We start from the raw sequence: 16,615 nt of genomic DNA, 5'->3' as shown, positions 1-16,615 counted from the left end.
ATTTGAGAAAAATTTGTATGCTTTTTATTAAGTAAAAGATTTGGGTGCAAATTATTGACATTGGGTAACTGGGCCATTATTAGTTGACCAGCTGAAGGGTGGTTAATTCACCAGTAACCATTTAAATTTTGTTCAAATTTCTCAGAAGCAGTTGGAGCAGGGGGCATCACTGGCTGTGTGGCAATGCCGGGCCACTCTGGGCAGGCGCCCTAGGCGACTGTTTAGCGTGCGCATGTGCGCATTTGCGCTCGCATGTGCGCATTTGCGATATAATTTGCATGCGTGAATTGAAGTTCGCGCGCATGTGCAGAAGCGCAAAAAGCGCGAAAAAATGCAGAGAGTCGGGCAGAGAAGGGAACCGGACTTGGGGTAGGTGCCTGGCGCCCTCCCAGCTTTGCGCCCTAGGCATGTGCTTACTCTTCCTACCCCTAGTTCCGGCCCTGCTGTGTGGCCTGGGTGGATTAGGGTGTGGTTGGGACAGGGTGGGACTATTCCCCACTAATAGGAACACTGCTGCCATGAGGCAAGTTGAGAGACTTGCCTCAGGAGACAGCAGCCTGCAAGTTACCAGGGGTAGCAAAAAGCTGCTCCTGGTAACTTTAAAAGCTTAAATTCCCCTCTCCTCGATCCACGCCAGAGTTCCTGAACGTAAGCAGGGATGGCGGCAAAGGAAAGGCTGACTCAGGGCAGCACAGGGTCTAGAAACACTGCTGCTAATAGAATAACTCAAAAAACATAAAATATAAATAAAAAGCTTGGACTTGGTCCACCAATAACATACTAAAATCTAAATGTAAAAATAAAATTCTCCTTTCTAATAGAACATTTTGTTGCATGTTTAGTGAATCTAAATAGAAAACCGAACCTGGATAGGGTTAAAAGGATCTAAAAAGTCCTTCACAAGCAATTACATGCAAAGTGAAGCCTTCTGAAATCAGAAGGTGTTTACTTGTCTCATACCATACACACAGCACTGCCTTAATACCAAAAATTAGAGTTTTAATTCTCTCATAAGGCATCATGGGTGGAGACATGCAAATCACTCCTTTATGTCCCTTTGGCCAACTATGCATCCAGAACCGCTAGTGAACCTAAAGTCAACAGAAGTTTACTGCTCACCTTCACATACTGGACAGCATTCCCCTTCTGGCACATAATAGCGATCACAATGCAGCTCTCCACACTGTGCTGAGAAACAGATGGAAACACCACCGTGACATCGACAAAAGCGGCAGGCATCCATACGGAACATGTCCCCATCATAGTACTCCATGTTATTGAAAATGCACGCAGGCTTGGTTTCTAAAACAAGAAGAAAGAAACACATTTCCATTAAAAGTGGTTCAAAGTAGCCCTTAATAGTTTATTGCAAATGTGCTTAGAATTAAAAATCAACAAGTTTTTTTTTTAAAAAAAGGATATACAACACTTGATTTATTAGGCAGTTCTACACATATTAATAAAAGAGAAGTGGAGTCGGGAAATACTTGATGTTGTATTCTTTGTCCTCTAACAAGAGTTCGGCATTCATTTCATAGACTACAGGGTCTAGTGAGCACTATGAGCGGGGTAATTTGTTCATCTGGTTTCACCACTGAAGGAAGCGATACATTGTGTTTGATGCCACAATCAGTCTGAGGCAGTAGTGGAACCTGCAGTGCTACAGCAAATGGCAGCATCCATTCATTCTATAACTGTGTAATCTTTTCCTGAAGGTGTGAAATGACAATGGCTGCTGAGGATGCCTCATTCTGAATTTAATCATGATTATCAGGTACCAGGGTGCTTGAAATGCAGCTACTGGTGACTTATGCACTAACCCAATGGATTTCTTTTTCTTTATTATACTAAGTCAACTGTTGCTGTAAAAGTTAACTATTGATTGACTATTGACGCTGTAGCATCATCTGAAAAATAAAAGAGTGCCAATAGGTATCCCAGCTTTAGGATAATATTTGAAAATAATTTTTACAATTACTTGTATTCTGTTTTACGTTTATCATTATATAAAAAATACTTGAGCAGCATCATTTTTTTTTTTAAAACAAAACTAGAACTATTATTTCTTTTCTTTTTTCTTTCTATTATGTATATAAGTTTTAATTTTCTTAATCTTTTGTTTTGGTTAAAAGGTTAATGGTTATGTAACTAAAAGAATTACTAGACTACAATGACCATAAAAGACATATCCCATCTACTGGAATACGGTGAAAAAGCAGAGCAATATTAATAACTTAATAATAATTAATAATTGTACAATTATTGCTCCAATAAAAATTTAGAAAAAAAAACTAGAACTATACCCTTGCATGATCCCAATACGTAAATGTATGTAATACTTTTTATATTTTGAATACTGTATTAAAGTAAGAAGATCACATGTATGTCGCATTAGGGATCATTTACAAAAGCAAGCACAGTGTGCAAAGTGCAATTTTGGGTGCAAATCACCATTTTCTTACCCACAATGCAGCAATTCCACCACACAATCCACTCTGTTCTACCTTCCTATCTGTATCTTAAGCTGGCCATAGTCGCAAAGATATAGTCATACGAAAAGTTTTGTGCGATTTTCGGACCGCGTGTGGATCTTCCTGACATTTTTGATACCATGGGGTTCAGTCGTTTAGTCGATCAGACAGGTTAAAATATTTCTGTTGGCTAATTGTAATATCTCTGCATGTATCTGACGTTATCAATGGGTGACTGTCACTGCTATTTGTCGGACATAACTTTCATACGATTGCTGTCACAGCCAGAACATCTTCTGATTTGTTCTTTTAATGCTTTATTTCATCTGAATGGTTAGTGACAGGTCAGAAGATTGAGACGTCTGATCGTTTGTCGGTTACAAGGGTAAAATCTGCACGTCTATGGCCAGCTTTACTGCCTTTTATTACATTTGGGGTTAAGTGTCTCACTGCAGATACGGACCCTGCCAGCGCCGTTTCTGTGTACATTGCCACCTGAGGCGGATCCAGTAATGTCGCACCCCTCCAGCCCGATTCCATTTCTGGGGGGAGGCAGCAATGCTAGTGCAGAGAGCGCAATGCTGGCGATGCCGCATGAGGCGAGCGCCTCTGCTTGCCTCATTGGCAGATCGCCCCTGGACCCTGCAGGCGCATGTGTAATTGGAGCTAGTCAGCTCCAACTGCACATGCAGCTGCAGGATCCATTTCGCCGAAAAGGCCCAAAGAGTATCTTAATAGACAGAAGATGGTGCCTGAGACAGAGTCCTGCAAGGAACCAATTTCTAAGACCCTGACCCTGACCCAAACCTGTAGCCCACAACCCAAACCACGACCCGCATATTTACCCACTTTGAAACACTACCCGACCCAAACCCGCAACTGCCTTATCCGTAACCTGCCAACCACCATCAAACCGGAAGTGCTGATGCTGCAAACCGGAAGTGCTATCATCAAACATGGCCAATAGTCGAGAGGGACAGAAGCACGCCATATGAGCTGAGAGCTGTGCCTGAAGTCAGATGGGAGGGGGAGATGAGTGGAGGGAAAGCTGCAGGGAGAGAGCTGCAGCAGGAAGAGACCCGCAACTCGACCCGCATCTATACCCGCACCTGAAAAGCCTACACTCATTCCACATTTAGGGTTTTTTTTAAGAACATTATAAAGTCACTTGAGGTAACATTGTTTTTATTTATGTTAGATACATCCTGTTACCAAACTGATACATATATTCAGCATTTTAAACATAATCATTGATTCTGTTAAAATGATATAATGCTATCATTCTGTATATCATCTCTGTATCAGCTCTTAGGTAAAATACATTCGTTAATGTTTTCTTAATATTCTTTCCCCATAAGAATCTCCTGAGGATGACAAAAAATGAAATAGGGAATGAGAGGAAAACATGGAGAATGAAGTCAATTTGTACAAGTGCAACATATCTATCCCCCTGTGATGTGATTTGATATGATGAACAGCAATAGGCAGAGGAATGCAAGATAAAATAATGGTACCTTGCCTAGGACAACGCACATTCATTTAGATTTAAGGCTACGGAGAGACACCAAGGAAACATAGTGCCAATAAACTTATGCAGAGCAATGTAATAAAAATCTGCTTTTGCGCTGTCTTGAAGACGTTCTTTAGCAAAACTTATTGATACATGACAAGCCGCTCATGGGAGGATTCCAGGCAGCATCTCCCTATGGCTTTCTTCATGGTACTACTTCATATGTATGTTTTTAAAGCACCTTAATTAAAATTGTATAATAAAAGACAGTCTCCTAACCTTACAATACTGGCTCAGTGGCTCGTACATTATATATTACTAGACATTAAGTCCGTTAAATTAACGGGCGCTAGAACATATGTAGTCAAACATTTATAAAAACCCATTTTAGAGTTTAAATTCGCCAGAGACGGTCCGTGGGGCACATGCGCAGTAGCACAATCCCACGGACACAGGGACTGGACGCAGAGACACTTCAACTTTATTATATAGGATAGGATATTATATAGGATATATATATATATATATATATATATATAGTATAGGTGCGACACACACATACAGCACTGCTTCCCTATCATCTGGCCCAGGGAGCGTCAGAACTACAACTCTCACAGTACAGCACTAAGTTGTGATAGAAAACATGAGCACGCCCTGCCTCAGAACACAGTAACGTGCCGCCGGTGCCCCTTCAGCCTGTGGCAGAGACTATTTGCCGCACAGTTTGATGCACTGCATGATGGTGCCAAGGCCCAATCCCCACCCGCTTCACTAATCGCCCCACCTACCTAACAGAGCCGAAGGCACCGGAACCGACGGGGATGAGACGCTGGTACCGCTCCAGCACTTCCCACACCGTCTTGTTCAGCTCTTGCTTGTAGAATCCAACGCACCCGCTCATCTTGTCCGGACCTGTAAGCACAGAGCCGCTGCTGGGAGGAAGGGAGGAGTCGGGAAAGGAGGGAGGAGCCAGGGGCGGAGGAACGGCAGGTGGATGGATAGCGCGTTGCCAGTTCCTAATACCATATTACGGTTTGACTGCAGTTCTCAGCGCCGCCTCCCCGCACTGCCTGTCTTAATTACAGCTCAAACCAACTCCTGTGGGGTTGCAGGTCACAGCTCAGGCCATTTTTGTGTGTAGTCCGTGGGGCACATGCGCAGTAGCGCAATCCCACGGACACAGGGACTGGACGCAGAGACACTTCAACTTTATTATATAGGATTTTATAGATCTTAATCAGATTCCTAAAGGCTTTTCTTCACCTCTTGACAATAAAGATGTTCAACCCTCTTCCATGTTCACTCCATAATGCCAACATCTAGTAGGATGATTCAGCTGAAGTTATAGATACTGATGGGCAAATTTGGAGCGTTTCGGCAAAAAATTTGCGAATTTCCTGCGAAACGGTCTGTTTTTGACGCCGGTGTCCGATTTTTTTGACGCTGGCTTCCATTCTTGGCGAAATTGCGCCGGCGTCCAAAAAAACAGACACCGGCTTTTTTTTTGACGCTGGCGAATTTTCGCAATAGTTTCGTTAATTTATTCGCCGGCGGCGAATAGCTGGAATTCACGCCTGGCAAATAAATTCACCCATCACTAGTTATAGAGTAATAACCCAAACCTAAAGGGTTGTTGACTTTTAAATAAACTTTATGTATGATGAAGAAAGTGACATTTGCAATTGGAATATTTTTCAGCATTTGTGGTTTTTGAGTTATTTAGCTTTTTATTTAGTTGCTCTTTCATTGCAGGTTCAGCAATCTGGTTGCTAGGGTCCCAATTACCCTATCAACCATGCATTGATTTGAATAAGACACTGGAATATGAATAGGAGAGGATGAATAGAAAGATGAGTTATAAAAGGTAGCAATAACAATACATTTGTAGCCTTACAGAGCATTTTTATTACATGGGGTCAGTGACCCCCATTTGAAAGTGGAAAAGAGTCAGAAGAAGGCAAATAATTAAAAAAACGATAGAAGCGAAAAAATAAAGACCAACAGAAAAGTTACTTAGAGTAGCCATTCCTATACCATACTAAAAGTTAACGCAAAGGTGAAGTTAGAGGGGGGGAAAGCTAATTCTAAGAAATGTTTCAAATGGCCTTCATTTTTTTTTTTTTTTTAAATAGTTTTTATTATTTGCCTTCTTCTGACTCTTTCCAGCTTTAAAATGAGGGTCACTGACACCACCTAAAAAAACTATTTCTCTGTAAGTCTACAAATGTATAGCTATTGCTACTTTTTATTACTCATCATTCTATCCAGTTTCTTAATCATAGAAATGCATGGTTGCTAGGTTAAGTTGGACCCTAGCAACCAGATTGCTGAAATTGAAAACCGCAGAGCTGCTGAATAAAAAGCTAAATAACTCAAAAACCATGAATAACAATAAATGAAAACCAATTCCAAACCGTCTTCCGAATTTCGCTCTCTACATCATACTTCAAGTTAATTTAAAAGCAGCGTCCTCTTTAAGGGTCATTCTTTAAACTGCAGAGAAAAGTTAGAGTTCTATAAACTAGTGATGGACGAATAGATTCAGCAGGCGCAAATTTGCGGCAAAATTTCTGCGTTTCGCCGCTGGCAAATAAATTCACAAAATAAATTCGCCGGCATAAATGCCTGTAATACTTTGCGGCAAAACTGTCGTGCGTCAACACTATTTGGACACCCATTGACTTTAACGGCATCGTCAAAATTGACGCGAGCATAAAAAATTATAAATATAAAAATTGATTCAGGCGTCAAAATTCGAATTTTTTTTGCCAAATTCAAAAGGGAGAAATTCCCTTTACTACTATAAACTGTACTGAATGAATGAAAGATAAGTTAGTATGAATTATGGTGTCATACTGCTCCTGAATGTCCATTTAATGCCAAAGAAAAGTGCAGGGTCAGACTGGGGGGCCCGGGGACCCACCGGGGCTACTGCCCTAGGGCCCCCCTCCGGCCCCAACTCTGCCACACCAGTGTGCGCGTGCGGCTGTGGTTGTGCTCATGCGTGTGCACAGAGTGCACAACCTTTTTTTTGCCGCAGCCTCCGACAAAGGGGGCGCGCCATTAAGGGGCAGATGTGGGTACGGATCTGGGCCGACCTGTTTTTTTCTGGGTGTCCCGTCTGCCCAGTCCGACACTGGAAAAGTATCAGAATTAAAATTAGATATCAATGATGGAGAAGCATCAGTAAAGGTTCTTGAGAAACTAGTGGCCTGCATCAACCAGCTGTAAAGAGTTTGGGGGCAAATTTACTAAAGGGCGAATTAACTAAGGCTGACGAAAATTCGCCAGCGGGATTTACTAACAGGCTCTGCCATAAATTCGCTAGCGAAGGAGATGGACTGTAGCGCTACTTCGCACTCTAAACACCAGGTGAATTTTCGCTCTGGTGAATGGATGTAACTACGCAAATTCACTAAATTCGGATTTTAATGAACGTCACCTCTTGCACCAGACTTGCCTTCACCACCTCAGACCAGTCAAAGTGCAACAGAGTTGATAGGAGTTATTAAAAAAAAATTTGAACATTTTTCTAAGTCCCAAAAAACTCTGGCGACTTTTAAATTTTTCAGGGTGATAGGCTGCAAAAGATCGTACCCTACATTTCCTAACATATGGCACACAAACTATACACTGGGCTCATGTGTAGGGCAATATAACAACTTTATTTTATCTTATTAAGGTTCCCTGGGCTTGTGTAGTGTAATGTATTTTCTGCAACATATCTTCCCGCCGTATGCAAATTAGCCAACACTAGCGCAACTTCCTTTGCTTGCAGAATTAACCCTAGCAAAATTTCGCCATTGTTTGGCACCCTGGAAGCAACTTCGCATTTTAGTGAATTTGTGTTGTCCTGGCGAATTTTCACCTGGCCGAAGTGTGGCGTGGTGAGCGAAGCCGTCGCTGGTGGATTTCCGCAGGTTAATGGATTTGCCCCTTGGTGTCATAACTGCAACCCATAATTCATGAGAACCAGGGAGACAAAACCAGTACAGGTCACACTATTTACTTGTGAAACATATCCATTTCAGAAAACAGCTTATTCAGTAACTGGGCCAATCAGTAAAATGAACTTGGCAGCCCACAGGAAGATTAAGGGACTACAGCACAAAATTATCCTGTGATGCTACTTTCTAAAATCATTTGTCTGGCACTTGTTTTGCCATTAATCATACGAGGAATCCAAGCACAGCCGCATCCAGTCAAAATGCAGTGAAATTACATTTTGAATGTACATTAAAATGACTGCAATTTGCTATGAGACAGCTAGGATATGATAGCAACTGAATGTCCCGCAAGCTGCAGTTAAGCACTTTGTGTGCACCCTCCAAAATAAAAGGCAGGCGCTTGAAAAGATTTAGCAGTGAAGACAAATTATATTTGTCAAGCTCATTTATCTTTCATTCTTTCCTACCTTGTGTATAGGAATAAGTAGCACTTGTCTAGTCTAATATGAGCATTTTTACCTTTCACCATAAAGCTTCCAACCACCCTTTCAATTCAACAGAATAAATGTGGCTCTGAGTTTAAAAAAAATCTTCCTCATTTTACATTTTTAACATTTATCCTTTAGTTTAAATTGTCTACATACCATGAATGTTAATGCGTGAAGTGAGAGACATTTGTATTCATGGAATATGTCCTTGTGCACTGAAATTGGCCCCTTTCCTCCAGCTGTTCTAGATCAAACTCCAATTAAACAGTTGTCCTAGTCCTGTGCACCATAGCAGCTAATCAGATGTACAGGTGTGGGATCCGTTATACAGAAACCCATTATCCAGAAAGCTCCAAATTAGGGTTGGACTTCACAGATGATTTCCGTGCGATCCGACTCGCTGCACATAAAACGCAGGCTTCACTTCGGATGCGACAGAAATAAGGTAAGTAATGGAAATGTGAAGTTGCAGTAAGGTAATGAGTTAAATTAATCCATTGTTGGATGGTGTTGCAGTGTTAATCCGACTGTCGGATGCAGACGTTGCATGCTGCGTCTGCATCCGACAGTCGTGCCGCGCAAAACAAAATACAATTTCGACGCCAGCGACATTTGACGAGCATTAAAGTCAATGGGCGTCGTTTAATAAAAAATTATTTTGGAAAAAAAAAAGTCAATGGGCGTCCGTTTAATTGACGCCAGAGTTGAAATTGATGCCGGCGTCAGAATTGTCGCTGGCGTCAAAGAAACTTGCAAATTCGCGCCTGGCGAATAAATTCGCCCATCACTATTAATGTTATATAGAAATAATGTGCCTTGAGATGCAGTTTGCATGATGGGTCCGGGAAGGGATGCAACTTATGTCTGGATAACTGTACATTTTGTGATACAGTACTGTACTACTGTAAGACATTATTGTTCTGCATACATATTTTTTGTACTTGTGTTTCATAAGGAAAGTAATTGCCATGGAAAAGAATGGATAGCAAATTTCAGCGAATCTGGATTTGTGGATTGTTGTTTGAAGCAACCTAACCTGGGCTTCCTGAGCTCCCTGCCATTTCTGCTATGTCTCATCCACCCACTGGTACCACCCACTGGTAGCTTTTGGATCCTTGCCAGTGGAGGGGTAAATATTGTTTGATTACTAGAAATTGCTTCCGCAGTAGCTCCACAGTTGTGATTAGCTAAAAACATGACACTCACCACATCGTGCACTCCCACATGAACATGTGACTGGAAGAAAACCCTGCACCAAAAGGGCAGAAAAGTATACATTGTTGCAAGTATGGGTAAAGGAAATTGATAACAATTAATAACCAAAAAGTACTGATGTGCAAAAACATAGTAACAATATATGGCAACATATTAGCATTGTCAGGAAGCACTGATTAACATTGATTTAGAAAGCATAAGAATGAGCAGTACTTATTCAAACCTGAGGGGGCAAGAGTATTAAGTTTACGTATCCAGAAGGCTTCACGTTAAGGAATATGGTCTATGGCTATAAATTTGAAGGTGGGCAATCGGTGGCCTATTTTAAGAAAATGTTTAGCAACAGGTTTGTTTGTTACCCCATCTCTGAAGGCTGTGCTGATAGCGGATCGGTGCCCATCCATCCGTAACCGCAGTGTTTGATCAGTCTTGACCACATAGGATAATCCACATGGGCATGTTATTAAGTACACCACATAGGTAGTCATACAGGTAATATGGTGTCTGATGGTAAGATGTTTGCCCGTTTGGGGATGGAGGAAAGAAGTACTAGGGGTCATATACCTGCAAGATGTACAATTCGGGCATCAAAAGCACCCCGGTTTTGCACCACCTAACCAGCCACTAGGTTTTTTAGAATAACATTCAATTAGGTCATTTTTAACAAGCAAATCTCTCAAATTATTCCCGCATTTGTAACTCAGCACAGGGGGGCCCGGGACTAAGCGTTGCAAATCTTTGTCAGCCTCAATAATTTTCCGGTGGTCCCTATCAGGATAACCCCAATCCTTAAAGCGGGACCACATCACATCTCATCGAGCTGACATTCTGCGTGCTCCTCAATAGAGTTATTACAAAGTACCCTGCAAAATTATGAAACGAGACCGGTGGATGATGGCTATTATAGATTTGGCGTGGGACCCCGGAGGAATTTGCTGATATAGTACAGGCGCTTAACACATTGGATAACCCGGTTAGGTTCACTTATGAGATTCATCCAAACAAAATACATTTTTTGGATATTGAATTGATTGTGAATAACCATCCTTATTACACCCTATTCCGAAAGCCAACTGATAAGAATGTTCTCCTCCATTATAATAGCTGTCATCCAACGTCGATGAAACGGTCTCTTCCCGTTTCACAATTTTGCAGGGTACTTCGTAATAACTCCATTGAGGAGCACGCAGAACATCAGCTTGATAAGATGTGGTCCCGCTTTAAGGATTGGGGTTATCCTGATAGGGTACTGCAAAATGCTTTAGAGACTGCCAGGCAACGTATGGCTGAACCTGGTAGAGCACTGGAAAAAGAGCCTAGGCTTACCTTTACTACCACTTATAATGTTGGTAGTAACAACATTAACAGATGTGTTAGGGACCACTGGAAAATTATTGAGGCTGACAAAGATTTGCGACGCTTATTTCCTGTTACTTACACATGGCAGTGGGCACTGTAGGGTTAATCCCTCCTGTCGCAGACGGAACAGGAACTTCCTAATGAATAAATTAACCTCCCTTCCCCCGTGCTGCCATCTTTTTTTCTTCCTGCACTCCCCCAACAAGTGCCAGCGTGGTAAACATCTCCTGCGCTGAAGCTCCAGGACTGAGCCTTTGTGCTTGTGTGCGTTTCTGGGGGGACTGGCGAGTCCTTGGCCATCCGTTGCCGATCAGTGTAGTAAGTCGTAATGCCAGTTATCGGCGCATGCGCAATAAACCGCTGAATGACCGCAACCTGCAGAAAGGTAATGCGCAGGCGCGAAAAATTCAAAAGCAAACGCGCCAAAAGGATTAGACGCTGCTGTATGTGTAATAGAAATACTGCGTCTCTATCTCCCCCTACCAGGACATTGTGAAGCTGCCAAACAGTCGGATTGTGCCACAAGTGATATTAGGTGTACTAACTGTAAGTAGACACCCTTATACTTACGCATTAGCCTCATGACGGACAGGATAAGGTTAAGCACCAGTACAATTATTGTTTCAACAGGGGACTGGTGTGATGAGTTCTAGACGCTCATATTCAGGCTCAAGGGGGTGAGTGTATTTGGTTTGTTAAAAAAATCACAAATACTAAAGAGATGTGCTAGATTCTTAATAAAACTATCCTTTCTACAGAAGTTCTCCAATCAGGGAAGATCAAAGGAGGAAATCCAGTAGAAATGAATGCTCCTCATGTGGACATGCAGCATTGCCAGACAAAAGATTATGCAAAAAGTGCCTGGAAGAGGCTGCGGGGGTCAACTCCAAACAGTTCTCAGACCTAATTGAGTGGATGAAAGATTCATTTAACAATTCCATGTCAAATATGGTTTCACAAGTCACGGACAAAGTCTTAAGTAACCTTAATGCAGAACAACATAGCACAAATGAAAGCATAAGTATCAGACCTAGAGAAACGATCTCCCCAGTATCTGAAGGTGAAATTTCGGAGTCAGACTCAGAAGAGGAATCAGACATATCACCAGAGATGGTGGAGCCCCTAATCAAAGCAATTAGAAAGACACTAGACCTAAGAGATGAATCTATAACTAATAAAGGTGACAAAATGTTTAAATCATCAGCGAAGAAAAAACATTTATTTCCTCTGCATGAGGTTATTAAGAAAACAATGGAAACGGAGTGGGAAACACCTGATAAGAAAATTACCTTTTCCAAAAAATTTAAGAAAATGTTTCCTTTCTCGGAGGAAGACGCGAAAACATGGGATAACATACCCAAAGTAGACGCATCCATTACCAGAGTGGCCAGAAGAACCACATTACCTGTAGATGAGGGAGTATCCCTCAAAGACACAATGGAACGAAGGCAAGACGCCACCTTAAAGAAATTATACCTCTTGACGGGGGCTATTTGCAAGGCTGAGGTAGCTAATACTACAACAACCAGAGACAATAAAATCTGGATAAATGAGCTGGAAAATGCCATCAAGACAGGGACAGAAAGATCCAAACTTCTGGAAATGCTCCATGATATCAAAATAGGCAATGATTATTCTGCGGAAGCCTCACTCAGTAATGTCAAATTGGCAGCCAGATCAATGGGTCTTGCGGTGGCGGCAAGAAGATCCCTCTGGCTGAGGCATTGGAACGCAGATTCCCAATCAAAGCACAACTTGTGCTCTTTACCGTTCAAGGGAGACTTATTGTTTGGAACCAGTTTGGATCAAATCATCTCTAAAGCCTCAGCTGGAAAATCTGCATTCCTACCTCAAGAAAGAAGAGATAAAAGGTTCAACTACAAAAATCAGCGTAACTCCTTTCGAGATGCAAGGCAATATAGACCAGGAAAGTACAACCCTAAGCAATGGAAATCCAGAAGCCAAAATTTCCAATCACAGGGTTACAAAAGAGAGCCCAAAACAGACAAAAAAGCATGAAGGTGCGAGAGTCCAGCTGTCTTATCTAGGAGGAAGATTGAACAGTTTCAAGACAGTTTGGGCTCAAAACATAAGAGACAAATGGGCGGTGGAGGTCGTATCAAAAGGATATCAAATGGAATTTGTAAGGAAACCCCACAACTCTTTCATCTCATCAGACAGACCAAGAACAAAAGAAGCCACAAAACATCTCCGACTCATAATAGGAGACTTATGGCGGAACAAAGTGATCTCAAAAGTCCACCCAGATCAAAGATTCAAGGGAATCTACTCCCATCTTTTCCTACGAAGAAAGGTAAATGGGGAATACAGAGTTATTTTAAACTTAAAAAAACTCAACAAAAACCTGAAGATTCCTACATTCAGAATGGAAACCCTAAGATCAATCGCTGCAGCCCTATCCAAAGGAGATTGGATGGTCAAGCTGGATCTAAGGGACGCCTATTTACACATACCCATTTGGAAAGCTCACAGAAGATTCCTAAGGTTCAAAATTCTTGGAGAACATTATCAATATGCAGCAATGCCTTTTGGGCTGGCAACCGCTCCAAGGATTTTCACAAAAATCCTAGCCCCAGTACTAGAAAACCTGAGGCTCAAGGGAATCCAAATTTATGCCTATTTAGACGACATCCTTCTCAAAGCACAGACGGTGGCAACTTTGAAGACTCGTCTAACAATAGTACAAAGCTACCTGGAACAGTTAGGTTGGAAAATAAACGAGGAAAAGTCCATGCTCATCCCCAGTCAGAGACTGGAATATTTGGGCACGATTTTGGATACCAAAAAGATGCTCTTGAGCCTTCCAGAGGTAAGAATGAAGGACTTAATCTCACAAACACACCAACTCATTCGCCACCCTATTACAACAACAATAATTTGCCAGAAGTTACTAGGGAAAATTATCTCCACAATAGACTGTGTCAAATGGTCACAGCTACACTCCAGGATTCTCCAGTTCGATTTCCTGTCCCAATGGAACAGGAAGCAAGAGCAGGATCAACTCATCTATTTGGGGAAAGAAACATTGAAGAGTCTAACTTGGTGGACGCAAGCAGAGAACCTGTCAGTCCCCATGCCCTTCTTGGTAGATTATGGGATCACAATTACCACAGATGCCAGCAGTACAGGATGGGGAGCCCACTTGGGGGAACACAAAGTACAAGGTTGGTGGAACAAAGAAGAGAGTCAGAAATCATCCAACTGGCTGGAGTTAAAAACTCCTCTAATATCATCGAAGGCAGTTCTGATCAAATCAGACAATACAACAGCGGTCAGATACCTCATGAAACAAGGAGGAACAAAATGCTGGAGCCTCTTATCCCTGACCATGACCATACTTACATGGGTAGAAAAGAATTTACTATCTCTGAAAGCAATCCATATCCCGGGGAAAAACAACGAGATTGCAGACAAATTAAGCAGATCTCCCCCAATGGAAGGAGAATGGGAACTAAACAACCAAGTTTTCAGAACAATTTGGAAGAAATGGGGTCCTTTCAAGATGGACTTGATGGCGTCCAGGTTCAACAAGAAAATGCAAACATTTTGCTCTTGGAAACAAGATCCAGAGGCCACCTTGACGGATGCTTTCTCAATAACCTGGAACTGGGGACCGTTGTACATATTCCCTCCAATAGTACTGATCCCGAAAGTTATCAGGAAAATACTGGAAGATCAAGCCAATGTAATCCTGATTGCTCCCTGGTGGCCAAGACGAGTGTGGTTCCCTCAACTTCTCAGACTGGCCAAAGGGAATTTCTGGAAACTGCCAGGAAGAAAGGATCTCCTCACTCAGCAGACACGGGTTCATCCCTATCCAGAAAAACTCGCTCTAACGGCTTGGCGTTTGAAAGTGAGAAACTGAGATCCCTAGGCCTTTCAGAAGGCTCAATCACCACCTTGCTAGCGGCCAAAAAACACTCTACAACTGAAAAATATTACAAGACCTGGGAAAAATTCTCAGAATGGTGTTCCACCAGGAATACACTCCACACACAGAACTCCGAATTACAAATAGTGGAATTCTTACAAAGTGGAGTGGAATTAAAATTGAGCAATTCGACCCTCAAAGGCCAGATTACGGCCATTTCGCATTTCTCAGGCATAAACTGGAGTTCCAGACGACTAATCAAAAGGTTTGTTCAAGCCCTAAAAAGAACGAGACCCTTATCTAAAACCAAAGTTCCCCCATGGGATTTAAGTCTGGTCCTGAAAGCTCTAACAGAGACTCCTTTCGAACCTCTGGACAAGGTACCTCTTAAAATGGTTAACATTAAGATGGCGTTTCTTCTTGCCATAACATCTGCCAGAAGAGTGAGTGAAATTCACGCTATATCAGCAGAACCAGACAAAATCACTTTTTATAATGATAAAGTGATATTAAGAACTTTGGATGAATTTACACCAAAAGTGGTGTCAAAGTTTCACATGTCTCAAGACATTATACTACCTACCTTTTTTGAGAACCCTAGTTCCTTGGAAGAGGAGAAGTGGCATTCTCTAGATATTGTCAGATGCCTCAAAATCTACCTTGGAAGAACCAAGGAAATCAGGAAAACTAACTCGTTGCTAATCATTACTCAAGGTACAAGACTAGGTAATCAACCTACCAAAAAAACGGTGTCTAACTGGATAAAGGAATGCATCAGAATGGCATATTCACACCAGTCCCACACAGTACCCTCTCAGCTTAAGGCACACTCAACCAGAGGTACAGCTGCATCCTGGGCACTCTGGGCCCAGGTAACTTCAGAAGACATCTGCAAAGCAGCAGTATGGAGTTCGTGGGACACCTTTATCAAACACTACAAATTTGATATTTACTCCAAGAGTCTTTCTAATTTTGGCTCTGCAGTTCTTAACTGTGCTCTAAATAATTAAATTGTCTTTGGCATAACCCACCCATGTATTGTCTGCTTCTGTATGTCCCTACAGTGCCCACTGCCATGTGTAAGTAACAGGAAAACAGAAAATCAATACATACTTACCGAGATTTTCGTTTCCTGTACTGGAACATGGCAGTGGGCAAAGCTTCCCAACCCTCGTTTTGGGGGAGTCAAGAAATCAAAAGATGGCAGCGCGGGGGAAGGGAGGTTAATTTATTCATTAGGAAGTTCCTGTTCCGTCTGCGACAGGAGGGATTAACCCTACAGTGCCCACTGCCATGTTCCAGTACAGGAAACGAAAATCTCGGTAAGTATGTATTGATTTTCTGTTTCCTGGGCCCCCCTGTGCTGAGTTACAAACGTGGCACTAATTTGAGAGATTTGCTTGTTCAAAAATGACCTAATTGAATGTTATTCTAAAAAAACCTAGTGGCTGGTTAGGTGGTGCAAAACCGGGGTGCTATTGATGCCCGAATTGTACATCTTGCAGGTATATGCCCCCAAGTACTTCTTTCCTCCATCCCCAACCGGGCAAACATCTTACCATCAGACACCATATTACCTGTATGACTACCCATGTGGTATACTTAATAACATGCCCATGTGGATTATCCTATGTGGGCAAGACTGATCAAACACTGCGGTTACGGATGGATGGGCACCGATCCGCTATCAGCACAGCCTTCAGAGATGGGGTAACAAACAAACCTGTTGCTTA

The 16,615-nt window shown here is 42.1% G+C and overlaps 1 protein-coding gene across 1 annotated transcript in view; it reads right to left on the bottom strand.

The window, feature by feature from the left end:
- LOC108717831 (cysteine-rich motor neuron 1 protein) overlaps window positions 1-16,615 on the bottom strand; it is a 537,917-nt gene that overhangs the window by 158,666 nt on the left and 362,636 nt on the right. Inside the window, exon 6 of the mRNA XM_018265214.2 lies at window positions 1,120-1,302. Within this exon, the coding sequence (XP_018120703.1) occupies window positions 1,120-1,302 (183 nt within the window). The remainder of the gene's footprint in view (window positions 1-1,119; window positions 1,303-16,615) is intronic.

The sequence above is a fragment of the Xenopus laevis genome, chromosome 5S (genome assembly GCF_017654675.1).
Source record: "Xenopus laevis strain J_2021 chromosome 5S, Xenopus_laevis_v10.1, whole genome shotgun sequence".
Lineage (NCBI taxonomy): Eukaryota > Metazoa > Chordata > Amphibia > Anura > Pipidae > Xenopus > Xenopus laevis.
This window is presented reverse-complemented; position numbering and strand designations above follow the sequence as displayed.